This window comes from Bacillus rossius, chromosome 17, assembly GCF_032445375.1.
Source record: "Bacillus rossius redtenbacheri isolate Brsri chromosome 17, Brsri_v3, whole genome shotgun sequence".
Classification (NCBI taxonomy): domain Eukaryota; kingdom Metazoa; phylum Arthropoda; class Insecta; order Phasmatodea; family Bacillidae; genus Bacillus; species Bacillus rossius.
In genome coordinates this window covers 13,915,236-13,942,745 of record NC_086344.1, presented here as the reverse complement: position 1 = coordinate 13,942,745, position 27,510 = coordinate 13,915,236, and the positions used below count along the sequence as shown (strand labels likewise).

General features: G+C 37.0%; 2 protein-coding genes across 7 annotated transcripts in view; both read left to right on the top strand.

Annotated features, from left to right (window-relative positions):
- Nucleotides 1-27,510, top strand: part of LOC134540715 (trithorax group protein osa-like) — a 294,594-nt gene that overhangs the window by 42,508 nt on the left and 224,576 nt on the right. The gene's annotated exons all lie outside the window — the stretch shown is intronic.
- LOC134540532 (uncharacterized) lies at nt 1,666-27,030 on the top strand. Its single transcript, XM_063383336.1, has 2 exons — nt 1,666-17,169; nt 19,083-27,030. Exons 1-2 carry the CDS (start codon nt 17,004-17,006, stop codon nt 21,332-21,334), a joined length of 2,418 nt encoding a protein of 805 aa, XP_063239406.1. The 5' UTR covers nt 1,666-17,003; the 3' UTR covers nt 21,335-27,030.

Here is a 27,510-nt window from a genome sequence, read left to right as displayed (position 1 = left end):
TAAATAATTAAGCTCACGAATATTGTTCGTGAATGAAGGCGAAGCTGATACTTTGGAAACGTTACCAGCAGATATTAAATAATGTTTAACTATTATTTACGTAGCTTACTTCTTAAAACTGCATTCATGTAAACTGATTTTGTGTGATACTATGTTGAGTGTTTTCTGCTACACTTATTTTTCTGAAAAAAGTCTGTGGCTTAATAAACTTGTTAACATTGATGCCTGTCATAAAAAAAATTCAAACGTAATTATACGGATACATGTTGAGTATAGTTTATGAATGGTTCACGCATTGCTGGGGGAAAAAAAAAAAAAACATGTTTACAATTGTACACATCTTTCTGTTGTCGCATCGCGTCCATCGCGTTGTACATACGCAACTCTGAAAAATAAATGTATGATAAAAAAAAAGCTATAATAAAATAATCTCTTATCTTTCTTTATTCTTTTTTCTAAGTGCTATAATGGCTTTCGATAGTTTTGTTCTTTTGTGTACTCTGCTTGGTGGAGGTTTCTTCGGCATTTTATTCCTGAATAAATCTCACGCTTACAACAAAAAACATCTAACTAAATCACTGTGCTAAATAATAACAGAGAATAACCATTCAATTATACGCCGAGCTAGACCAAACACGTTCTCTTATCTACTGAAAATGAGTACGTTGATCTTCATATCAGTTTCCCGCGAAATCCCATCTCCCCTTCGTAAACAGCAGACAGCTGTGGCATGCTGCAAAAAGTTAGAGAAACTGTCGCAAGGTGTCACTACTGTCCAGCGCGCTCCATAATTCTTCGTATCCGAGCTTGCACGCTGCTCAAATTTCTACAGCTACGTTTTTACTTTAGGTCCGACTGCAATAAGCTTAAGACTAAAATAAAGTCAATCATTCAGCCGACATATATGTAGGCGTTTGAATTACAAATGAAAACGCGAATTTATTAAATTCGCAAATGAATATCATGCAATTTCGTAGCAGCTCATTTATTAAAATTCAAATTGTAAATACGTTAAATTAATAATGATTACAGATAAAATAATGGTCACAGTCATATCTCCCGTGTCTGAAAATTTATCTGCGAAAGTTTTACCACTGAATTCTTTATAGTTTTTTAATAAAGCTTGAATTTAAAAAATTCCCGAAAATCAGCAATAACTTAATTAAAATAAAAAAATAAAAAAATAAATTTTACACCAGAATGGTTCAAATCTTCTCTAGCAGCTGAATAATTACCAAATATATTGTTTTTTTTTAATACGATGCTGGTGCACCAATCCCCTTAAGAATAATAATGAAATACCAACCAGTTAACATAACGGCAGTACTCGGCTCGTAATTCTGTATGCGATAAATACTAAAACAGTGAAATGATAAAAAAAAATGTGGCAAGTGTATGCAGCGTCATCTAACACCATCGCTCCAAAAAATATCTTGATAAAATATCATGGACATAGTTGGGAGATATGTGACAGGCACATTTGGGAGGTAATTGATGAGAGTGTGAAATATGTTCGAGTTGTGAAGCGTTAGACACCTGAGATTCATGACTAAGCACTCTGTAACAATGCTGAGCCAGTAGCCGGGGTGGATCTCTCGTCCTCTGCAGTCGCCATGTTGGAAGTAGAGGAGAATCCAAGGGGGGGGGGGGGGGGGGCACCAGGCTGTAGCGTAGCACAGGCTACCAAGTTGGAACGTGTCACAATTCAGCAGCCAACAAACAAACTGTGTACTCGACTGTGGAGTCTGCCCTGCTGGAGGTCATTGAACCCACGAATTGGCATTACCTAACGCCGAAGAGTATGTAGCGGGTACTGTAGTAGTTGACTTACTAACTGGTAGTCCCTAGGTAGTAGTTGACTTACTGACTGGTAGTGCCAGGTAATAGTTGACTTACTGACTGGTTGTGTCTGCTACATTAATATTGCCGGCAGAAATGATTGTTTCTGAAACCAATAAAATATTTTAGTATAATTAATGAATTTCTCGTAGAATCATAAAATCCTGGTGGTTGGATGTTATGTGTAGTGTGAGTAGATTGAATACAAATTTAGTAATTTTAAGACATTTTTTCTCCGGCTGTTCTGAAATCCTAGAGTGCCCCCTCCGAGGTGAACCTCTGGGTCCGCCACTGGCTTGTTGTTTTTAAGTTACGGTGTTTCAAAGTTACGATGTTTCTAAGTTATGTGGTGTTTTCAAGAACTTATTTTTTAAGTTATGACTGATGAGGAAAACGTATCAATCATTACACTTATAATACATGTTTACATTATTGCAATCAGCCTGTGCATGATTTCCTTTCACGAATGGCTTGTTTCAAAACGCAGTCTGTGCTTTCCACGATGGAAATAACTTTTTCAATTTTCAATGTGTTGGTTGTTGTGGGGTTGGGTCCACCGAATTTTGTGCTTGTTTTTTTTTTTTTTTTTTTTTTAATGAAGAAATGTTTTGTTGACCATCGCCTACGTTAAATTTCGTTTTAGATCAATCCCGCCCATAATATTGCAAAACGAAACGTACTGAAACATCCATATAACTTAATGAAAATTAGCTGAACAATAGAAAAAAATACGTATAAGTCCTAAAGATTTGTTTTCATTCTACAAGAAAATTCAAGTGTTTGTTGAATTTTGTTTAGACAAATTTAGCCACTGCAAGGAAGGCTCCAAACTGTTAAAAAAATGATCACTCTTAACATTTTTGGCCCATCCGGAGTTCTTTAAATGATTTTGCAGAATTTTTTATACAGAGAGATTTTGCTTGCAAAGTGAATTTCGAAAAGGGAAAGGGGGAAATTTTGGCTAATTTTGTAAGTTAGCGTTGGTTCAAAATGGTAATAATTTTTACGTTCGAAGGTCAACCAATATGGCGGTTTTAACGTACTTCAAGATCATCCAAAACCGTAATCCCGTGCCAGAACGTACTGAGTTATACTACTTTGTACAATCGGAACAGTTCCATCGTTGATTGGCATGCGCGCGGCCGCTACATAGGGATTAAATCATGCCATCGTGCATTAAGTCATTTTTCGATGTAATTTTGTATTTGTGTGGTACAGTCTATGCCCAAACGCAAGTGATTCGTTTCTAATGTACTCGGCGTTTGTAGGGAAGCCTAAGATGTACATCAAGTTCTGTCCCTGCCCGAACACGCCCGAATACTAACCTTCGGCCAATCTCGGGTTCATTTAAAATATATTTATATTTCTCTGTTTATTTTAATGTGGCTATACTAACCTAACTAACAGTCCATAGTGTTTTAAATTGTTTTAATGTAGCTAACCTAACCGACAACTTTTAATATTTGAATTCATTTTTCCTGCGCAAAAATAAAACAAATCCCGAGGTTGGCCGAAGGTGAATATTCGGGCGTGTTCGGGCAGGGACAGAGCTTGATGGACATCTTAGGCTTCTCGCGTTTGTAGTCTTCGCCTCCTGACCGCGTCATAACAAAACATTGATGAAATGATTGCATACTTTTATGAATAAAATTGAATCATTTTTATTTTAATAAAAAAAGAATAAATACTTGAATTTATACTAGTAATCAGATTTTTAAAATGCAAGAATAATTAACCTTATTTGCCGAAATTGTTGTTGTAATAAGCAATGCAAACTACATTAACTTTTCATTTCACTTTATAAACAGTCGACGAAACAGTTCACGTGTAGATGACTTGTAATTAATTTAAAAAAACTGGCGTTTAGCTATAAAGTTTAAATATAATTATGAACAAGTGTTCATATAAATAACCTGTAATCAAATATCTATCATCAATTATATGAGTCACCATAATTTTTTAGTCAATTGTTACATAACCTATTATTAATGCACTCGCCGACAGCGTAACGGAACAGTGTGCGAAACGGGACACTATTTCGTGCGTGCAGCCGGCGTTCATCGATTTATTAGACGTCACGTCAAAAAAAAATATCGCGCGTGTTCGCAGTTACGATCATTGGACGATGTTTTACAGGTCGAAAATGAATGACCCAACAGCATGTGCAATAGAACTTCTGGAATAAATTTACAGGAGGAAATCTCTTTATTAGTAGTAACGATAAGAAGAAAAAAATTAAATTATAGCTAAACCAGGCTTCGAAATTTACACAGGTGTTTGAAGCTGTGACTAGTCATTTTTGGAAATGCGATATGAGGGTTGTTATCCCCCTTTAAAAGGTAGTTTCCAAAGTTACTTTGCTTCCATAATTTCATGGTTTTGCTCAGTTTTAAATAAATTCATAATATAATTATTGTTCAATGTTTATAAAGCGTTTTATAACTTTAAATGTTTTTAGTGTCAATTCTAGAATGAACTTGAGCATGAAATAGTGTTATATACTGTTTTAAATTAATGGTTTTTGTGTGTAGCATTTGACATTTATTACTTAATTGTTTGTATATAATTCATAAATAAAAGTATTAGATTTCCGAAATCCCGATAAACTCAGGTTTTTTTTAATGATTGTGGGTAAACCAAATTATTTTATTGATTTATGAATTATGTACAAAAAATAATACTTTTAAAAAGCTTCACACAAAGGATTAATTTAAAACTGTATGCAATACGATTACATGCTCTCAGTTCATGCTAGGGTTGATGTAAAAATTGGCCTTTAAGTAATGGGCTATGTGTTAAATCTGTAAAACACTTTATAAACAGTTAACTTTAAACCGTTGTTAATTTCTATTTAATATAGGTATAATCTGTGAAATGTTGTCACAACGTTGCATTCGAATACCCGCGTGTTTTTATATACCTATTTCACACCTGTAACCGGTAAAAGTATAGATAAAAATACATATAAATTATTTTTTATGTGTTCATCTACAGTTATAGGTAGTAAGATATAGACATAGATGTATAGAGTTATAGAGATATAGAGAGATCTAAATAAAGAGAGAGAGATTGACAAATAGATAGAAACATAAATACATAAAGAGAGATATAGAGTGGTTTTTATGTTATATGTGTACCTATTTCAAACAAATTATTTTAATTTAAGAGGCATTAGTAACGCAAGCTGGGAATTAGCTAGTTTATAGTAACGAGCGAAAACACGAGACTATGGAAGCAAATGAACTCAGGACTCGCCCTCTGAACAGCCGCGGGTAGTCGCGCTACTGGTCTGCGCCGTCACAAATATTTAACTCCGCCGCCGGTATTTACCGCCGTCCTTTGTGCGCGCGGGGGTGGGGGGGGGGGGGGGGGGGGTTATCCGAGGTCAGTGCCGGGGAGGGCTGCCTTAAGGCCCTTTCTCTCACGCCGTCAATAGGTATCATCATTCAAAGGCTCTTTCTGAAATTTTTAACACGTTACCTCCCACGCATGTTTTTTTTTTCTGTCTCACTAATATTTGCGACAGATATTTACTTAGGTTGGCAAATTGTGTGAAAAGTGGCGCAAGTGATTACGAACTATTGCGTGACTTTTTAAATACTCATATTACACGTAGTGAACATCTGTTGAAAAATTTTTGTGACAACAAAAAATTTAAATTCAAGAAATGTATCATGCTAAACATACAGAAATATGTAGCCATTAAATAATATTGATGACAACAAAACAAAAAATAAATAAAACATGACGTGTAAAACCTAGTCTTAAAAGGGGGTAAATTTCCGAAATTGTTTAATTCGCCGTAATCCTGTATTTTCGCCGGGTCTTTCAAATTTAATTAATAGTGTTACGAGGAGGCCAGAGACGGCTGGAAGCGGCGCGCCGGCAGCGATTATCTCCGGGGAAACCCCGCTGCGACCAGGGAGTGCCCGCGCCTCCCTCCCCTCCCCTCCCAGCGGAGTCCAGGCGCCTCCTTGTCTTTCTGGAGGGTTCTACGAGTCCCGAGAGCAGCGTAACTAGGACGCCACTGTTCTGGCGGCCTGACGACGCGACACGGCCGAGGGTTGCGGGAGTGTGAGAGCAGTGGAGTGAAGGGGGCGAGTGTGGCTCCCTTGGCGAGCGATGGCGGGCGACGAGAGACTGACCTCGCGTGCGTAGGGGTCGTTACCACAACGCCGAAATACCACAACGCCGAACGTACAATAACGCCGAATGCCAAATTGACCGCAACGCCGACAGCTAGAAAACTGCTGTGTACCACAACGCCGAAATACAGTAACGCCGAAAAATGTTGCTGCGGGGAGGGGCCACAGGAGCAAAATGAAAAACAACTGAATGAATTTGTGTGTTTTGTGTTTCTTAAATGTATCTTAACGCCGAAATACCGCAACCTAACCTAACCTAACCTAGGCTAGTCTAACCTAGCCTAACCTTACCTAACCTAACCTAACCTAACCTAACCTAACCTAACCTAACCTAACCTAACCTAACCTTTGTGGCAGTCCTGCAATGACATTTTTCGGCGTTACTGTATTTCGGCGTTGTGGTAGACAGCCGTTTTCTAGCTGTCGGCGTTGTAGTCAATTTGGCATTCGGCGTTATGGTTTTCGGCGTCGTTGTGCGTCCCCGTGCGGACGAGAGAGCGGTGCCGGGACCGAGGTGCGTGGTAGCAAGACTCGACCACTGTCCAGTCGAGCTCCAGCGGGGAGAGTAAATGATGGACTTATGAAAGAGTCATTAATTTGTAGACACGCATTTAAATTGTTGTAATTTAGGAAGGAAAAAAAGTGTATATATTAGTCAGTAAATAAATCTCTAGTTGATTAATTGGGCTAGCCTTTCGGACCTGCATTCCCACACGTAACAATAATATAACTGTGTTTGATATTAAGTGGTTTTACCTCATCGGTGCGTGTTATCAATGGTTTTGAGAGCCTTAAGTACCAATTTATATTTCAGTCCTAGCATGAATTGAGAGCGTTAAATTTTGTGTTGATACTATTTTTAATCTGCCATTGGTATGTAGCATTTATCGTATAGCTTTATGTTAGGATTTCACTTATAAATAAATAAAAATTTTGTTTTCCCAAAATTCGGATCTAGGGTTCTAGGCTTTTTAGAAAACTAAATTAATTTTTACTAATTATATTCTTAAAATAATGAGTAATTTAATTGATGGCACAATCTGTAAACAATCACTTATAGAAATGTTAGAATTTGCTTGAAATCATGCGTTAAATCACGAATTTAACCAGCATACTATTTTAGGATATTGCCTACTTGGGTCCTGTAAACAGATACATGGAAAGGCACAAAACTCTCGACAAATTGGACTAAAATTGAATTTCGACACGGTGGAAGATATCTTAAAAGTTGGGTTTTATTCATAATAAAACTTTAAGTTTTCAGTATTTTTATTTTATTTTAACATTTTGTCCTACTATAATACGAGGATCACATTGATTAAACTGACAGTAGGATATACTTAATTTTTACATCTGTGGCTAAATAACTGTGACATACACATGTACGTCTACGAATATGTTACCCGACTGTGATTCTGTGATTATTGGTGACATTCAACAATGTATATGTTAACCTCAAGATAAAACTTGGAGTGTGTTTCTGAGAGGAGAAGCCTAAGATGTACATCAAGTTCTGCCCCCTTTCCGATTACACCCGAACAATTCACCTTCGGCCAACTTCGGGATTTGTTTTATTTTTGCGCAGGAAAGACGAATTCAAATATTAAAAGTGGTCGGTTAGGTTAGCTACGTTAAAACACTTTAAAACACTATGGACGGTTAGTTAGGTTAGTATAGCTACATTAAAATAAACAGATAAATGTATAAATATATATAAATGAACCCGAGGTTGGCCAAAGGTGAATATTCGGGCGTGTTCGGGCAGGGACAGAACTTGATGTACGTCTTAGGCTTCCCTTCTGAGAGAGCCTGTTGCAGTCGCACGCCGCAGGTTGGCGAACGACCTTGAGCAGTACTGCGTCTTGCGAGCGGAAATGCAGTGGTTTTCGCTCCACAACACCAGCCGGTTGTTTGGAAATGGTTTACACCGGTGTTTACCTTGTGCGTCACTCGTGACATTCAAGTTTAATCCTAGATTACATCATCTTGCAGGGTTCCACAAAAAAATTGCTTTTCGACGCAATTACTCTCGTATACTTTCTCCGTGGCTGGAAAACAACGTAGAACGTCATCGTACACAAACGTGTTGGAAAAATTCCAAAATTTGATTTTACATATGTAACTTGTAACGATGAAGCTAAGATTAACTTTTTTTTTTTTAATTGCTGGTTTAAGATTGATTGAAGCGTAAGATAAACAAAATATTCGACTTGGAAAAGCAACAAATTTTCCGAAGATCTATGAGCTGGAGAAATATGTTTACAAACAACCTTGCACAGTCCTTATTTGGAAAACCAGTGATGCTTCAGCATCCCCTCGCATAGTTGCATAGAATTTGTGTTTATTTTATTGTAACAGTAAATAAAGCAACGAACCGTGCTCAGTTTCCTTTCAGTACCGCGACGACAGAACTGAAGCTCAATGGAAACGCCATCTATGCGTCAGCCGTGCTGCGTCAGACGCTACTTAGCGTGCCACATCCACTAGTCTGACGCAGTGGTTCCCAAACTTTTTCAGCTGGCGACCCACCTTTCCTTATAGGAGTACCTCCACGGTCTAGCCGACCATGGTGGAGTAAAAAAACATTATTTGTATCGTAAGGCATCGCTTCCTAATGTATATATAATTTTCCATCAAATATTGCAAATATACACATATACATATTTATTCCTTTTTTTAAGATACCGATTGATTATTGATATACAAGTTGTGGTCTGATTTGAAATTGGTTGACAAAATAAAAGCACTCTGTAGCAAAACAGTTATTTATTTAACAATAGACATGTGTTTGCACACAGTTCGATTTGTTTGCGATGTTTCTTATTTTTTTCTGACGGTTTATTCGATGGTTTCTGATGGTTTTAGGATCGAGTCGCGACCCACCGTTTGGGAACCGCTGGTCTGACGCATATGCTTCACGGAATATCGCAATAGATATTTGTCATGGCTCTCAGCTAAACATTAATGGAAATGTGTAAAAAAAAAAAATGCATTTGCTATATATTTCTTGAAATTTTAACTGAGCCAAACCTGTTATTTTCATCATTACACATTTATTTGTGTTTGCATTTTTCTGGTATATATATATTTCCCCTCTTTTCAAAGTTACTCAACGAAAAAAACAACACAATAATACGATAAAAATCTTAATTCAAATGTTGTTAGGAAATAATTATCCTCGAGCGATTTCACATTTTGTTGTACTCATCATGCTTCTTTGTCATTGGTGAATATTGTTAATGATTGGAATGCAGACGGTGCTGTCTGGCATCAAAAAGTTCAAGTTGGCCGGCTCCGGTCAGATTTTTGACATTTTTTTTTCCTCCTAACCTAACAAAAACTAAGTGTGTTTGGGAGGGGTCCGGGTTAAGGAGGGAGATTTAAGTGCGTCTCAGGCCGAAGCCTATACGCTCTAATCATGCAGGGTGTTAGCCATGCAGGAGAGGTAGCATGCATCGTGTGCTAGGAGGGGATTGGCCAGCAATGACTAACTCCCCTCACTGACTATCCTAGACTAAAACTAGATAAGTTGGGCCCAGGTTAAACCTGTATATACACAGGGGAAAATCCTGGCCACTTACTTGCGGGATGCAAAAATTTCATGCATTAATATCAGGCAGGTCGGTTACGGTAAATATAAGGATGGTTCTGGATGAAGAGTTGGACAGAGCGAAAAAGTGTCTATCTACCATGCGGGGAGGTTGGGCGCTTGGACTTTTACGTTCGCATTGTGTTTGGATGGCGCTGGTTGCTTCGGGGGCGACCTTTTTGTCGTTTCCCGCCAGGCTGCCGGCCAGCCCAGCTCCGGTCAGACATCCGCTCCACAGAACTACACCGTCAGCACCTGACGTCATTGTTCACGACAGCCAATCAAATGCCAGACCCGCGACTGGCTGTTGTCTGTTGCTTCTTCCCTCCCCCGGGACGCATCACAACGCCGAAATACCACAACGCCGAAATAGGTACACAAACGCCGAAAAATGTCATTGCAGGACTGCCACAAAGGTTAGGTTAGGTTAGACTAGGCTAGGTTAGGTTATATTACGCTAGGTTAGGTTAGGTTTGATTGTGGTATTTCGGCGGTAAGGTACATTTAAGAAACACACACAAATTCATTCAGTTGTTATTTCGGCGTTGTGGTACACAGCAGTTTTCTAGCTGTCGGCGTTGTGGTCAATTTTGACATTCGGCGTTGCGGTATTTCGGCGTTGTGGTAACGACCCTTCTTCCCCTTCCCTCCTTGCACATTCGCGTCATCGCACTAGCAGTCGAACGTGCCGATACGCGCCCAATCAGTGTTCCAAATCGACGCAATAGATAGCGCTACTGTAGCCAGCTAGTTATTTTTTTTTTTAATTCATAGAGAGCGTTAACACTTACAATTAAACAATAATTGATATGTTTGTGACGGAATTAAATGTATGAATGAAATAGTAAAAAAATATAAATTTTTATTCTTTATTAATTGTACTTTTTTTTTCAGGTGATATGTTACCACCTGATCGCTTCTATAAAACCTGGATAAAATTAAATTAGCAGTTTTATGTAAAGAAGCACTGTTGTTATAACGAAACAAAATCCTTTCAACGTTCTGAAATTGTACCGAGCATCCTGGCAACTAAAAAAGTACTGAGGAGTTTTTTTTATTTACTCCACTATGCGAGCCTGACAGTTCGAGCTTTAAAAAACTGTTGACAATTTATTTTTTAAAGTACATTCTACCATCAAGCACTTTCAATCGCGTTACTTCATTTTTGGGTTCATAGGTATCGTTGTAGTCGGTGATGGTACGCGGGTATGGGAAAACAAGGCTGAGTTTCCAGTGTAGTAGTAGTAGTAGTAGTAGCAGCAGCAGCAGCAGCAGCAGCAGCAGCAGCAGCAGCAGCAGCAGCAGCAGCAGCAGCAGCAGCAGCAGCAGGAGTAGTTCTTTTAAGGAGAGAGGTTAAAAAAATCTTCAAAAGACACCAACGAAAGCGAATTTGAAGAATTAGTTGGAGTTGTTAGTGTGGGTTTTTTTGCCCACTAAAAACAACCCTCTCTCTTCTAACTCTCACCATGAGCAGAGGGCGGCCAGACTGGAGTAGTAGTAGCAGCAGCAGTAGTAGTACTAGCAGCAGTAGCAGTATTTTTTTTTGGGAGAAAGGTTTAAAAATCTTCAAAAGACACCAACAGGTGGGATTGTTGGTAGTGTCAGATTTTTACTGACTAAAAACAGTCTTCTCTTTCTGCCCTTCTTTTGGGAAGGGGGCCAGACCGGGAACCGCTTTCGCATTACTTCAGCCTGGCCCAGGTTACGCAGTAGTAGTAGGGTAGTAGTAGTAGCAGTAGTAGGATCAGCAGTAGTAGTAGTTGTTGCCGGCAGTGCCACAGCTGTCTGTGCGCGCTCCAATTAGCTCCCTAGTGGGCGGGTCCGTTCTGACTGACGTCACACAGGCCGTTCACCCGCCGCGCGCACTAACTCACTTAGCGAGGCGTCTGGCTTGTTTACCTGCGGCCGCCGCATCCCAAGGTCGGGAAGCCTTCATTCCACAGGCGAGAGAGCCACACCCCAAGTTCATGCTCGCTTTTTTCTATCTCATTGTACAAACCGGCGTGGCATTACATTTTGCGGTCGATTAGGATAGGTTAGCTACATTATAAATGCTTTAAAACATTGCGGAAGGTTGGTTATATTAGGTAAGTATAGCTACATTAAAAAAATACTGTGAAATCATTTTATGCTTGCTTAGCAAAATAACTTTTTTAATATCGTCAGCTTACTTCTAATACCTCGTAACTCCATTTTAGTCAATTTTACAGGAAAACTTGTGAGCTTTTGGAGCACGGTTTCGACTGACAAAGATACGAGCTTTATAATTTGTGAATAGAAAAGTAGAGTTGACTAACGAGGTTTTATCAGCATATGCACTATGAAAAAATAAAATAATACACCAAAAACATCCGGAATATAAAACTGGAAAAATCTGGACTTACGAGGTTTTAGAAGTAAGCTGATCATATGTAGCTATCCAGGGCTGGGAAACCGTTTACATGGTTTCACAGTATCTTTAACGTGGCTATCCTAACCAAATCAACCGTCCGCGATTTTTTAAAGTATTTATAATTTAGCCAACCTAACCTTTTACAATGAACCAAAAAAAAATCACCCCGAAGATGCACGATCGGTCGGGTGTTTGGCTCTCTCGTCTGTGAAAAAGAAGGCTTCCCTCCAAGGTCGACCGAGCACAAGGTGGCTGGCGACTACGATCTCCCCGGCTTCTTTGGGTAAGCGATGCGGGTGACATTTCATGAAGCATTGTCGTTGAAACGTTTCCAACGCGAAAAGGATTGAGAATATGTACAATACACCCCTTACGATATATTTTACGAGTCGAAATTTGAATTGCCAAAAAAGTTTCACTTCTATCGCGTGTTTTTTTTTTTAATTTTTATATTGAGTTTACTGAAAAACTAAAGTAATAGCAAAGATTTATTTGGATTTGCACTGGTTCCACACACACATCCTTACTTAACACTCCCCCTCCCCCCCCCCCGCACCTTTTTGTTCCCAGTCCGTATCCAAGTGTTACATGAAGATTATCTCCCGTTTCCTTATTGGTTGTAATATATCAGCATTTCGACCTCGAGCATTGGACATTAATGCGATCAAATAACTGATAGCTAGCTGCCTGTTGCCATATCGAAGTGTGGTATGCTTAATAGTTGGTGATTTTGAATTTAAATTTTTGATAGTTATTGGTGAGAAAATAATGTAGTGATTCAGGGATGTTATTAATTTTTTTTTTCCTCCGAGCCTGCTAAAGTCAGGGAATTGTTTTATGTTTTATCACGTGCTTGCTAGCCACACTGGTTCGATTATCAAGCTCGAATTCAACTGTAGAACTATAGATTTTTATTGAGTTTGAAAACAAACCAAACTGGACTTTTGACGTGACAACGTCTAATAAATCAGTGAACGCCGGCTGCACGCACGAAAAGTGTCCCGTTACGCTGTCCCGTTAAGCTCATTGTACGCTTGCGCCGCATCTATCTGTCTTCCACTCGATTGGAACAAGCATCGATTTGACTTTTTCGAGGCACATTAAACTTGAAACACTCCCATTCGTTTCCTACTTTTCCTATCATCATCCTATCCTTAACAGAATAACAGAGATTGGAAGAAGTCAAATATTAAACATGTATAAAAGTTATAGTTAAAATAATCTGTTCGTTAAAGTAATAAACATATTCGAATTAATAAGTGCAAATAAACGTAAATTTATCAATTAAATTGTATATTTCATTTCACTCCTTCTTTGTATCCAGACAAAATAGTGATAATTCAATGAAAATGATTGAATTTTATTCATAAAAGTATGCAATCATTTCATCAATGTTTTGTTATGACGTTGTCGCGTTAAACTATCGTCTGTAAAACGACTTTGCAGACAGCCGATTTTTTTTTTATATGTTGGAACATTTTGTTGCAAAAATGAGGGTGCGAAATATTCTCCACTTGTCCGCACGGAGCGGCCAGATATGTAGACAGTTATTTCTTCTTCTTTTTTTTTTTTTTCACCTTCAAGTGTGCAACATTTAATCAAGAAGTTCCAAAATCCTGCTTCAAGGGGTAGTAAAGAGGATGGAAATGATTTTTTTTTTTGTATTCTCACGTAGACGTGGCCGTTCTCTTGTATGGAAGCTCAAGTGCAAAATTTCAATAAGCTCCGGAGTAAAACTGTAAATTTTTTACAAAACAAATCCACAGACAACACTTTTATTTTTTATGTACCTAATACATATTTTAGAAGATTCCCAGCTCTCCAATTATTCACAGAAAAACCCCTAAATGAAATGCCACTGTTTTCACTCTTTTCAGAGTTTTGTTCCCGAAATATTTTCTCTCTTTTTTATTATTTCCTTCTACCCTTACCGATAATATTGCTAAAATACGTATTCAAATAATAACACTATTTCAACGAAAAATTTAATAATGGGATGCTTTGGACGAAGAGTGTGAATAAGCTCATCTGTTATGAATTTCAAAGACCTGAAAACTGAAAAAAAAAAAAAAAATATCGCAAACGTTTTAATTACTAAGTATATTCGTCGATTTGTGGGTTAATCTTCGTCACGAGTAAAATTTTGACGTCTATAATTTTTTGGGGAGACTGCTTATCTGAAGATCTTTCTTGTCGAAATTGAGAGTTGTCATGCAGATATATTTTATGTATCTAAATGTTTTTAATGTGTTAATTTATTTAGGTACGCACTTAATTATCTTATCTACAGTGTTTTCATGTTTAACGTTTAGATTTATCAGTTATAATTCAAATACTTATTGATGATAAAATTACAGTAATATTTGTGTGAAAAATATGTGACCATGTGCTCTATTTTTGTTTTCTTTCCTTTTTAGACCTTTTGTTTTCCTGACTACGCGCAAACAAAATTCTGAGAATTTTTTTATGGTGTGTTGATTGGGACAAAAAAAATTGTAGTCACATACATTACATAATTAACTATATTATATCTGATAATTTCCTATCGGATGCGCTAAAGTAGTGCGTATAGAGCAACGTTTGTGTTTTAGGAGAAAAAAAACTCTCTCATATTAGCTCTCGGAATTTAGATCATGTAGATCATACACCTGACGGTGCCTTTTCCCACCCTTAGTATTCCATTGTGTGTGCATGAATATTGTTGATGTCATAACTGTTGCAGAATCACACACTTAATTTGAACTATTTTATGTGAAAGTTATCTTTAACTGAGCGAAAGAGAAAAGGAAACCTATCTTTTGGACCGAGAGATCGATCTTGTGTATATTTTTATTTATGTAATGTGCGTTTGCGGCGTGAGCAACCGGAACAAACTTTTCTGTTTATTTATTTATTTTCTTTAACTTAACCAATGGAGTCCCCGTTAGAAGAGGACATCACGACTTTTACGTGACTGTTTTACACCACCGATTCATAATATTTTTTTTTGTTGGATTGGAACCTTTCAATGGAACCGAGTTGAAAATGTCTGGCTGAAAACCCTGCCAGTATTCCTGTTTTACTTAAATGAAGAAAAAAAAGTATTGTTATGAAGTAGCTTGGCTTCCGGGTTGTAGCCGCGTCCTTGGCGAATAATTCACCGACGTTTCGGTCGACATTGCAGTCTCCATCATCATGGGAGCAGTTACATACTGTAGGTAAGTAGTAGTAGTTAGTAGGTAACTGATCCCTGATGATGGCGACTGCAATGTCGAACCGAAACGTCGGTGAATTATTCGACAAGGACACGCGGCTACAACCCAGAAGCCAAAAGCTTCTTCAGACAAATGGCCGTGAAAGCCCGGCGAACATTATATTGTTATGGTTTAAATAAGCTTGGCGGTGACTAAATGTACACGGTGTTTATGCAAAGTCGCTTCGCTTGGGCGCTGAACTTGTTCTTGTCGGCGTCTTTTTTTTTTGTCCTAATTTAAAAAAAAAAAACCCTGTTGGATGTTGGGATAACTTAAATACGTTACCAAACGCAGTGGTGTAATGCAGTGTGGTGAATGGACAGATATTGATACGGGCGCTGTAAACGGGAAGCCTACGATTCACTCATCCTTCTGGACATACCCGAATACTCACGTTGGCAAGCCTTCTTTTCTTAAAATTAGCAAGAAGTAATTAAAAATACTTTAAAACATTGTGGATGGTTGGTTATATTAGGTAAGTATAGCTACATTAAAAATACTGTAAAATCATTTCATGGTTGCTTAGCAAATAACTTTTTAATATGTAGCTATCCAGCGCTAGGAAACAGTTTACATGATTTCACAGTATTTTTAATGTAGCTATCCTAACCAAATCAACCATCCACAATGTTTTAAAGTATTTATAATGTAGCTAACATAACCTAATTGACCATTAGTTTTTATGAGTTGCATATTTATTTACAATAAACAAAAAAAAAAAATAAACCGAAGATGCACGATCGGGCGTTTGGCTCTCGTCTGTTGAAAGAAGGCTTGCCAACGTGAGTATTCGAGTATGTCCAGAAGGACAAGTGAATCGTAGGCTTCCCGCTGTAAACATCACGCCTGACAGTTTTTCGCAACCCGCGCGCCGTCTCCGTGCGCACTGGGAGTTGTGTGTCCCGTCTCGCACGTCTGCGAGCCAGCACGTGAGTTGTTGGAGTAGGAGGGGGAGGTGTGTGTGTGTGTGTGTGTGACCTTGACTCGTCGGGCGCGATGACCAGGCGGGTGTGCGTGTGCCGCCTGATAACACTCTCGCCTGGTCGATGAACTCCTGTCCGGCGACGCGTCACAGACCCTACACCGCGCCGCAACGCGCCGACGGCTAGAAAACTGCCGTGCACCGCAACGCCGAAATAACACTAACGCCGAACAGTGGCGTAGCCAGGATTTGTGTGTATGGGGTGTTAAGGGGCCCGCCTCGTCAGGGGTGTGTGTGTGTCGGCGAGGCGGGATGATAAGTGCAGTGTCTCCTCTGGACTGGCGCGCAGTCTTCTTGTCGTGCGTATGAGCGGTGACCGTAACATTATATGGCGGAGAAATGAAGATAAAGGTATTATTCAAGCCCCTTAAGGGCAGGGTTCCCACGCTCCTTGAAAGTCCTTGAAAAGTGCTTGAAATATTTTGAAGTAATTAAGGGCCCTTAGAAGTGCTTGAAAAAACTTTTAGGTGCTTGAAAGTGCTTGATAAAGTTTACACTGTAAGTTATAATTACGTTGTACATATTTATTTAGGACAAGTTTTTAGTGTGGCACCGTGATTTAATTCTACGATAACTTATTTATGGTATGTTCAAATAGTTGTCATTTTTACATTGAATAATGCCTCGTTTTTCGACGGCATACGATAAGATATCTTCTATGCACTATTTTTATCGGCAGTTATGGTGTCATCAGTGTTTTTGTTCTGACAAATGACGATCACTTTCATTTGCTTTGTGTCCAGATTGTAGAGCATTACTCTATGATTGTCCGTTGCTGCAGCCATGTTGGAATTTGCAGTTTGTTGACTTCGTTCTCGTAAAAATGCAGGGAGGGAAGTGTGTTTTTAGTGATGCGTGGCTCGCAAACGATATTTATTCATTATGGTTAGTGAAAGTGCCTGAAAAAAATAAAGCAAGATGTTCGTTTTGTTCAAAAAATTTTGACATACGTAGCATGGGTGAAGCTGCTTTGAAATGTCATATTAAAGGTAAGTCATATTTTTATTTTATCCATTATGAATTTTCTGGTTTGTTACAAATTATGTACTGAATTGCTGCATTTGTAATTTTTTTTATTGAAAATCGGTAAATTGGCATAAAGTTGGTGTTTAGTCTACTCCGATTATCTGTGTTGCGGATTAACCATGCCATATTTCACTTTCACAAACCGTTAAAACAAAAATAACTTTTTTTTTTTTTCCGTGCGCGCACAATGGCAACGGAACTTTGTAGCATTTAATATAATGTAATGAATTAGTAATGCAACTTAATATGATGAATCCACCAACAATAATTTTCTCTTTCCTCAGTTGCTATCAGCTTCCTTCATTCTATAATTTCCGAAAATGCCCAAATGTTCAGTAAATGTTTGTATTCAGCCATTCTGCGCTGCCTATCAGCAGCTCTAGAGAGAAAATCTAAAAGCTTCCGGGATAGTTTATACTTTGATACTAGGATGCGCTGGGATGGAAAACACACATTTAATAAACAACAGTCTGGAATTAATTTAACAGATTAAATAATATTTATAATAATAGAAAATGTTAAGTAATTTTTTGTTTTTTAAATTCTCATTAGAACTGAAATATATCTTCGGTATCAATAACTTTATTATTTTGTAACTCAGAAATGTTGGTAATGCATACATGAAAAATAAGTATGACAATATATTACCGTATTTAGCTTAATATTGTTCATGAAATTTAAATTTAATATAAGTTTGATTAATCCGTAAATGTTTAACATATTTTAAAATGTTTCTTTTGGTATATTTAACTGTACTTCTAATGTATTTATATACGTATTTATTAGTACTGTAAATTAATTTTAACGGGAGTAGTGTGTTGATTAACATAGTAGCCAGCAAGCGCACTTACCTGTTCGTAAAACGAGTTATTTTTATAAAAATTCTCCCTTATGCAAAATAAGTAGGTATGTAACTAACACAGTTTTGACTAGCGCTATGTATTATTGAAAGAAATTAGGGTGTTAATTTAAGGGCTCGATGTTATCAAGGACATCGTCAAGGGGGGTAGGGAGGGGCAGCTGCCTTCCTCTAGAGGAATTAAATTATTTTACTTATTCCATTCCAAGTATTCAGTCTGCACTGCTATAGTCTACTGTTGAAGCATGGCTCTATACATCAACTGGCCCCCCCCCCCCCCCTCCCCAGGCCATCTACCGGCGACGCTCTTGGATGTTATAGTGTTTAAGATATTTGGGTTACTAACATTTTAGTCATTTTTTGTGACATTGCTGCTTTTAACCGCCTTTTTCTGTTATCTGTGTATTCCTTGCCAATCATCTCAGATACTCGCGAGTGTATAATGTAGTCGGATGCATGCCAGCTTAGGATGCAAGGGTTCTGGGTTCAATTCCCGGGTAAGGCTTTGGTGTACGTAATTTGAACATTGAATGTGGCAGATTTGACTTTTTGGACATTGGCGTAAAGCTGTAGGCCACATAATAAGTAAAAAAATATTACAGTATTTGTATCGCACACAACATTTTGAAAGTAATTTACCAAAATAATTCAAAAATGAGTAGTTAAGAACATTCTAGGTAGAACATTCTAGGTTTTTAGGTCGTGAATAGCTAAGAATTGATTTTGTTCCTCTTCAATGGGACAAAATGTGAGATGCAAATAACACAAAACTAAAACCAAAGTAAGTTGAAACATGTCCTCAGATTTTAATTTGTGCTTTCATCAATGTTTACCCACGTATTTTTGGTAAATTACTTGCAAATTCTCTACATAACCCTACTTTTTAATGGAATGCACATTTTAAGAAAAATTATGTTATACAGAGGAAGTGCCTGAGTGGTTGGCTTAGTTTTCTTAGGACACATTGTTTTGTGATAGTAAATCATAATTATACATATCCTGTTCCATCTCTTTCAGGTAAAAAACATGCTGCTTTCACTGATGCTGCAACAAAATCACTTGGATTGACACAGTTCTTTGGTGTTGAAAACTCCAGCACAGTAAATGTCAAAGCTGAAGAGAATAAAATTAGGCCAGCTTCTGCTTCAGTTGTAGACAGCTGTCATGTTACAAGTGTTAGTAGTTGTAGTAGCAGTTCCAGTCCTTCAGTATCTTCACATTTCAGTGGAACAGATGTTATGAATGCTGAAATAAGATGGGCTTTGAAATGTGCAACCAGTCATTACTCACTTAATTCGTGCGAAGGACTTCCAGAACTATTCAAGAATATGTTTCCTGATAGCAGTATTGCGAAACAGTTTTCATGTAGTGCCACAAAATGTGCATATATGATATGCTTTGGACTTGCACCACACTTCAAGGCTGCTATCTTCAAGACTGCCAATGAAGTGGAACACTATTGCCTGTTGTTTGATGAGAGCTTAAATCTATCTAATCAAAAGAAGCAAATGGACATACACATCAGATTGTGGGACCCAAACAGCGATGAGGTAGTTACAAGGTTTTTCACATCTGTATTTATGGGACATTCCAGCGCAGAAGTAACCCTATCAGCTTTGCAAGAAGCAACAGAAAAGTTGAATCACTCAAAACTGCTTAACTTGTCAATGGATGGTCCAGCTGTGAACTGGAAGCTATTTAATATTCTGCAAGCTGAATTAAAAAAGGATTTTGGTTGCACCTTAATAGATGTAGGCAGTTGCACTCTTCACACTTTGAATAATTGCTTCAAACATGGCAGTAGATCTACATCTTGGGATATTGACAGTTTTTTGGTGAGCATATACTGGCTTTTTAAAGATTCTCCAGCTCGCAGGGAAGATTATTTGAATCTTTCTGTAAACAAAAAACTCCCCTCTAAGTTTTGCAAACATCGTTGGTTGGAAAATGTTCCAGCAGCCGAAAGAGCACTCGAAATTTGGGACGACTTGAAGAAATATGTCGGAGAAGTTGACAAGGGACATCTTACAAAAATTAAATGTAAGTCTTACCTTATTGTTAAGGAGGCATGTCAGGATGTTTTGATGCCAGCAAAGTTGAACATTTTCCTTTCGGTCGTCAAACTGTTACAACCTTTTCTTACGAAGTATCAAAGTGACAAACCACTCTTGCCTTTCTTAGCTGAAGATCTAAGAAATATGATTGTTAGTTGCTTGCAGAGTTTCAATATTATGAGGAATGAGTACATTTCGAAATTATCTTCACCATACCAGGTTTCACTCTTTGACTTTAAAGACAGAAAGTGTCTTTTAAGTTCATGCAAAGTTAACTTGGGGTTCATTGCTGATAGACTAGTCAAAGAACTTGTTCACAAAAGGGAAGTTTCAGAAAAAGAAGTACTAGAACTCAGACATGAAACACAGAATTTCATTTTCTTGATGCTTGAAAACCTAGTGGTAAAATCCCCAATCAAGTATGCCTTCGTTCGAAGCCTTTCGTGTCTTGAGCCAAGATTTATGCTAACCGATAGCCACAGCTGCTACAAGAAGATGAAGCAGATTTTGTCAATTATTGTAAAGGCTAAACAACTTCAGGAAAAGATGTGTGATGAAATCCTGTTGGAGTATCAAGAATTGCTCCGATATGCTCATGAAAACAAAACAGCATTTAGTGACTTTTCCCCTGATGTGTCTCGAATTGATGTTTTCTTTCGCAATTACCTTGGTGGTGAGAAAAAGTTTGTGAAACTGTGGCCAGTTATAAAAATGCTTTTAATTTTTTCACATGGCCAAGCAGCTGTAGAGCGAGGGTTTTCTGTTAATCGCCATATAGAAGTGGAAAATCTAAAGGAAGATTCGTATGCAGCAAAGAGATTAACCATTGAAGAGGTCAGAAAATGTGGCGGTGTTACAAATGTTCCTCTAACAAGAGAGTTGCGGGCTTCTGTTGCAGCAGCTCGTCAGAAGTACATGTCATACTTGGAAGAGGAACGCAAGAAAAAATCTAATGCGCTGGAAAAGAAACGTAGTCTTCAGTTAAGTGAGGAGTTAGAAGTTCATAAAACAAAGAAGATTCGACTACAACAAACAATAGACAGTCTCCAAAAATCTGCCGATGAACTTGCTGAGCAGGCAGAAAAAACTGAAAATGTGAATTTGATTATCCAGTCAAACAGTTTTAGAAAGACAGCTAAAGAAAAGTTACTTGAAATTAAAAAGATAGAAAAGAAAATTCAAGAAGTATCTGAAAACATGAGGAGAGTAAAATAATCAAAATTGTTATATTTTGTTGTGCTATATTAAATATTAATATCATGAACCTTTGAAAGATGTACTGTAAACTGTCTAATATGAGTACATTCCTATTTTGTAGTAGTAATGAGTAAAAAGTGCATTAATATTATTATCTTGATATGCAACCTGTAATTATATGTGCGTGTAGATGTAAAACTGTGCAGTAACTTAGCATGTTGTAAATTATGCAGTTGATAAATATTTGATATTGCATCATTGGTATGTATTTTTGCCACACTCTTAAACATAGCATTGTTATGAACAGGAATTCTGTAATAATGGGACTGTCAAGGTTATAGTATTTGAAGTTAGGAATTCCATGAGTGCTAATTCAATATTCTTAAATTTAAATTCCTACCAAATACCTACCTAACCAAATGCCTACCTAAATAACTTACTATAATAATTGTGAACCAGTTCGGTATAATGTTAAACTCAGCCAATTTGCAATGTTACTGTCCCTCCGATAAGCTTTTATCTTTTTGTTTATAAGTAATAGACAGGAAAAAAAAACAATTCTGCACATGTTCATAATATAACTATAAGTACTAAAATTATTTCATAATATTTAAGTCCTTGAAATTTTGGAAAAAGTCCTTGAAAGTGCTTGAAAAGTGCTTAAATTTTTTCATCAAAAAGGAGTGGGAACCATGAAGGGGATTGGTGCACCAGCATCGTATTATAAAAAACAATATATTTGTGAATGATTCAGCTGCTAGAGAAGATTTGAACCATTCTGGTGTAAAATTTATTTTTTTATTTTTTTATTTTAATTAGATTATTGCTGATTTTCGGGAATTTTTTAAATTCAAGCTTTATTAAAAAACTATAAAGAATTCAGTGGTAAAACTTTCGCAGATAAATTTTCAGACACGGGAGATATGACTGTGAGCATTATTTTATCTGTAATCATTATTAATTTAACGTATTTACAATTTAAATTTTAATAAATGAGCTGCTACGAAATTGCGTGATATTCATTTGCGAATTTAATAACATTCGCGTTTTCATTTGTAATTCAAACGCCTACATATCTGTCGGCTGAATGATTGACTTTATTTTAGTCTTTAGCTTATTGCAGTCGGACCTAAAGTAAAAACGTAGCTGTAGATGTTTGAGCCGCGTGCAAGCTCGGATACGAGAAATTATGGAGCGCGCTGGACAGTAGTGACACCTTGCGACAGTTTCCCGAACTTGTTGCAGCCCGTTCCCACCCTGCCACAGCTGTCTGCTGTTTACGAAGGGGAGACGGGATTTCGCGTGAAACTGATATGAAGTCAACGTATTCATTTTCAGTAGATAAGAGAACGTGTTTGGTCTAGCTCGGCGTATAATTGAATGGTTATTCTCTGTTATTATTGAGCACAGTGATTTAGCTAGATGTTTTTTGTTGTAAGCGTGAGATTTATTCAGGAATAAAATGCCGAAGAAGCAGAGTACACAAAAGAACAAAACTATCGAAAGCCATTAGAGCGCTTAGAAAAAAGAATAAAGAAAGATAAGATATTATTTTATTATAGCTTTTTTTGCCATACATTTATTTTTCAGAGTTGCGTATGTACAACGCGATGGACGCGATGCGACAACAAAAAGATGTGTAAAATTGTAAACATGTTTTTTTTTCCAGCAATGCGTGAACCATTCATAAACTATACTCAACATGTATACGTATAATTACGTTTGAATTTTTTTTATGAGAGGCATCAATGTTAACAAGTTTTTTAAGCCACAATAGACTTTTTTCAGAAAAATAAGTGTAGCAGAAAACACTCAACATAGTCTCACACAAAATCAGTTTACATGAATGCAGTTTTAAGAAGTAAGCTACGTAAATAATAGTTAAACATTATTTAATATCTGCTGGTAACGTTTCCAAAGTATCAGCTTCGCCTTCATTCACGAACAATATTCGTGAGCTTATTTATTTATTTTGCTGGCGTTTCGTTGGTGACTGTTAGGACTGCAAAATTAGTAAACATTTTTCACCCTATCCTGAGTTAAATATAAGTGTGCGCGGTTAGATGAGGACCTAGATGTGTCTCATGCTTACGCCTTTACACTCTACTCATGCGGGGTATTAACCATGCGCGTAAGGGCGCGTTGCCAATGACCTGTAGGATAGTCTCAACAATCCTCTACGGACTCGAAAAATGTCACCTGCTCATTGGCTACTTGACTTGTGACAACTGTTTGTTGTAATGCCTGTGATTCATCGTTGATTTTGTTGAGGAGTTTTCAGTGATTCAGAGCCTCCCATTTAACTGTGGCCGTATTGAAGAAGCAGTACACATGTTACATGCTTGAATTCATAGCGAATGGAAACCACAAATATTTACTGATGTAGTGGTTGGTAAAAAAAAAAAAAAATATTATTCGTATCGCGTCCATCGCTTCGCGCCATGTTGGCTCCTATATTATATGGATTTACAAAATATAACGATTCATTTACGACACTTAAGATAAGGTGTGTAGGATTTTAAGAATTCACTTGAATTAATATTTAAGAACATATTTCAGGATAACTTGTGAAGACGCTCGTACAGACGGCACCGGTTGTGATGACTCATTGTTACCAGAGCAGGTATATACGAAGTGGCATGTGAAACCTCAACACAACTCGAAAATCACTAAGTGTTACATTGAAATGTGTCCGCTACAAATGTTCAGGAATTATAATTTTGAAATCGAGTAGAAATATTCCTGCAATTAGCATTAGGTATATTTTAATAGACATTGAAAGCGAATCATTAAGTAGCTTCAAAATCCAAATACCAGAATACAGATAGTCTGTAACAAAACAGACCTCACCGACTAGATATGGTCCAGATTGTTAATACTAACACATTTGAAAAAACTGACCAGTTACTGAATATGTTTAAAATTTTTAAACCTGTTTAGATGATTGGTGATGTAATAATGTCTCTTGGAAACTACATAAGATTTTAACTGCTTTTATTTCTCCATAAATTCGCAAATCACCATGGCGGCCATTTTACGATCACGATTTAGTTCTTAAATTTTAAATTAGTTTATTTGTTGAGAGCCTGGTACAATGTGTCTGACCACTAAAGCGATCCGAGCCGCATAGTGTATACTACTGCGAGGTTGCTGAAGTAGGCTCGGGTCGGGACGAATTTCGCTGTGAAGAAACAAAGGTTTTTAATACATGTAAAATCATCCCAAAGCCGAAAATTTGTACAGTAGTAGAATGAACATTTCTTAGTAACACGTCAAAAGTTTAAGTACAGCCGCAAACCTTGTGCGTCACACCAGGGGCGCAACAACAAGGGGGGGGGGCAAGGGTATTTTGCCCCCCCCCCCCCCCTCTGAAACATTGAAGTGGGGGCAAACGGGGGCAAAGAAAGTGCTGTGTAATCAATTTTTAGATAATAAAACTGCTTAAATAGCACCATTTTCCACCTTGAAATACAAATTTTCTAGGGGGAGGACCCCCGGACCCCCACGCTTCAATAGGGGGGATCGATGATTCTTTATAAAAAGGTATATTCCCCCCCCCCCTTTGGAAATTTAGTTGTTCCGCCCCTGCGTCACACCAAAAACGAGCAGTTAAGTACAAAATGACAATTTTTTGAAACGATCCACAATAATGGATATTGCTAATGCAGTTTATGGAGTAGACCGTCAGTATGGAACCAAAAATAATCTAGAAACATTGCCCTATCTGAGGATAGTGATAAAAAGCACAAAGTTTAAACATGTTTCTATAAAATAGACCTTTTAAATCATTAAAGGTAACGAATTAACTTTCATTCAATTTTAAGGAAATATAAATACATCTTACATAAACTTAAAGAGCCCAACGTGGAAATCGCTTGAAGTAAACGTTGTTGCATATTTATTCATCTTTAAATTGGTATATTTTTTAAGTGTCTCATACAATTAGTCTGACCACTAAAGCGATCCGAGCGCGTAGTGTATACTACTGCGAGGTTGTCGAAGTAGGCTCGGGTCGGGACGAATTTCGCTGTTAAGAAACAAAACTTTTTAATACATGGAAAATTATCCCAAAGCAAAAATTTTGTACAGTAGTAGAATGAACATTTCTTAGTAACACGTCGAACGTTTACCGATGAAACCTTGTGATCACACCAATAATGAGCAGTTGAGTCCTTAATGATAATTTCTACAATGATCCACAAAAATGTTTCGTAAACTTAATAACTTTAATACTTTTTTAAGTCGGTTCTCATTATGACACCAATGTAATATAAAAGAATGCCCTACATGGTAATTGTGATAAACACCTCAAAGTTTAAACGTCATATTATTAAATTGGTAATTTTAATCATAAAAGGTAAGAAAAAAATATATTTTTATAGAAATTTGACTACATGTTACATAAATTAAATATGTTGAGCGTAGCGTCAAAATCACTTCATAAATATTGTCTGTGTGTGTGTTTTTTTTTAAAGGTTTAAATGTGTATATTTTGAGTGTCTGGTACAATAGTCTGACCACTGATGTATTTCAAGCTGCGTAGTGTGTGTGCAGCAGTGTTAAAGTCGCTCGTGCTGGGACGTTTTTTGCTCCAGAAAACTAAGGTTTTTAATGTATGGTAATTCCAGACTGAATTTTACTCTGAAAGAATAAAAGTTTCCTAACTACAAGTGATTTTTGCTGCAAACGTAGATAAAAATCTTCCAGGATGCGATTTGCTTAGGTAAAAGTGTTAGTATGATAAATTCTTTAATTTCTAAATTATTAATAAATAACAACAATAGAACTTCCCAGAAAGTTGTGATAAACTGACGATATTGCGCGAGTAGCAGACCCGTACGTGACTACAGAGAAAGGCTATTTTCCTTGACCGTTAGGATTTCTGGGACAAACACCCTCTCACAGCTAGGGTCATAAAATACGGTCAAACTCTTGCAAAAACATCCACCACCGCTCTTTGCCACTAGCAATTCAACGAAGTAAGCTAGGCGCAGCACTCCAATGAATTAACTTAGAAAAAAAAAATACTAAATATGTAATTCTATCAATACATTTTACAACACAACTTATGTTTTATTTATTTTCTGGAAAAAAATAATATTATCATACGAATTATGTTATAAAAGTGACAAAACTCAATAAGTACATTTACGGTGTATGGTTTTCTTCAATTATGTAGTAAACTAATTTTATACAATGAAATATATATATATTATAATATAGGCTACATTAAAATTTTGCATAGTTCTGATCGAAAATAATATAGTGTACTAGCTGCCCGACCCGGCTTCGCACGGTTGTATTTATGGGGGGGAAAATGAGACCAAATCGAATAGCACCGATAGTTTCCCGACTCTCGAGCACGCAACGTTGTCATGGAAACGAAGTACCCACTGTTTCCCGGGCTTAAACACCAATCAACATTGATAATCAGTTTATTATTAATTATAAATTATTAAGACTATTAATCGAAATAAAAACCACCCTATCTCTCAAGTTGGAAACAATTACACATAAATGCCAATTTTCATCGAAATCGGTTGACTTGGTAAAGAGTTCACTGGACCTTTTTAGAAATCAGATGTAGTTAGTAATTGTCTTCTTAATTTGAATAATTTATATCACTTTCAAATCCCGACCGACTTTGTTCTACCAGTGTATAGTTATTTACCTGTATATATCTAAAAATTGGTGGTCTGTATTTAATGAGTGATGAGGACTACACTAACAATGAAATAGTCGTTGCCATGGAGACGAATGAAGCATCAACAATGCTACAGCCGTTGCCGTGGTGATTTTCTGCCAACTCATACATACATCACATTAGAAAACTCTAAAATTATCAGATTAAGACCATTAATCGAAATAAAAACTATCCTATCTCTCAAGTTGGAAAAAATTACACATAAATGCCAATTTTCATCGAAATCGGTTAAGTGGTTTAGGAGTCCATTGAGGACAAACATTGTGACACGAGATTTATATATATTAAGATTAGAAATAAAAAATAATTATATTTTTTGGTATTAAAATCATTTTGAATAATAAAATTTTTGTAACAAAATACGAACACACATATATATAAAACCAGAGGTCCTCTAGAATTTTGATTTACAAGTTCCAAGCAGAAATTGTTTATTATTAATTTTATTGTATCAAAAATCATTCATATAAGAAAAAAGAATATGTATATC

Coding starts and splice junctions, on each gene's coding strand:
- LOC134540532 (XM_063383336.1), top strand. CDS start 17,004: ATGCAGGGAGGGAAGTGTGTTTTTAGTGATGCGTGGCTCGCAAACGAT. Junction 17,170..19,082: donor TTTGAAATGTCATATTAAAG/GTAAGTCATATT, acceptor CATCTCTTTCAG/GTAAAAAACATGCTGCTTTC.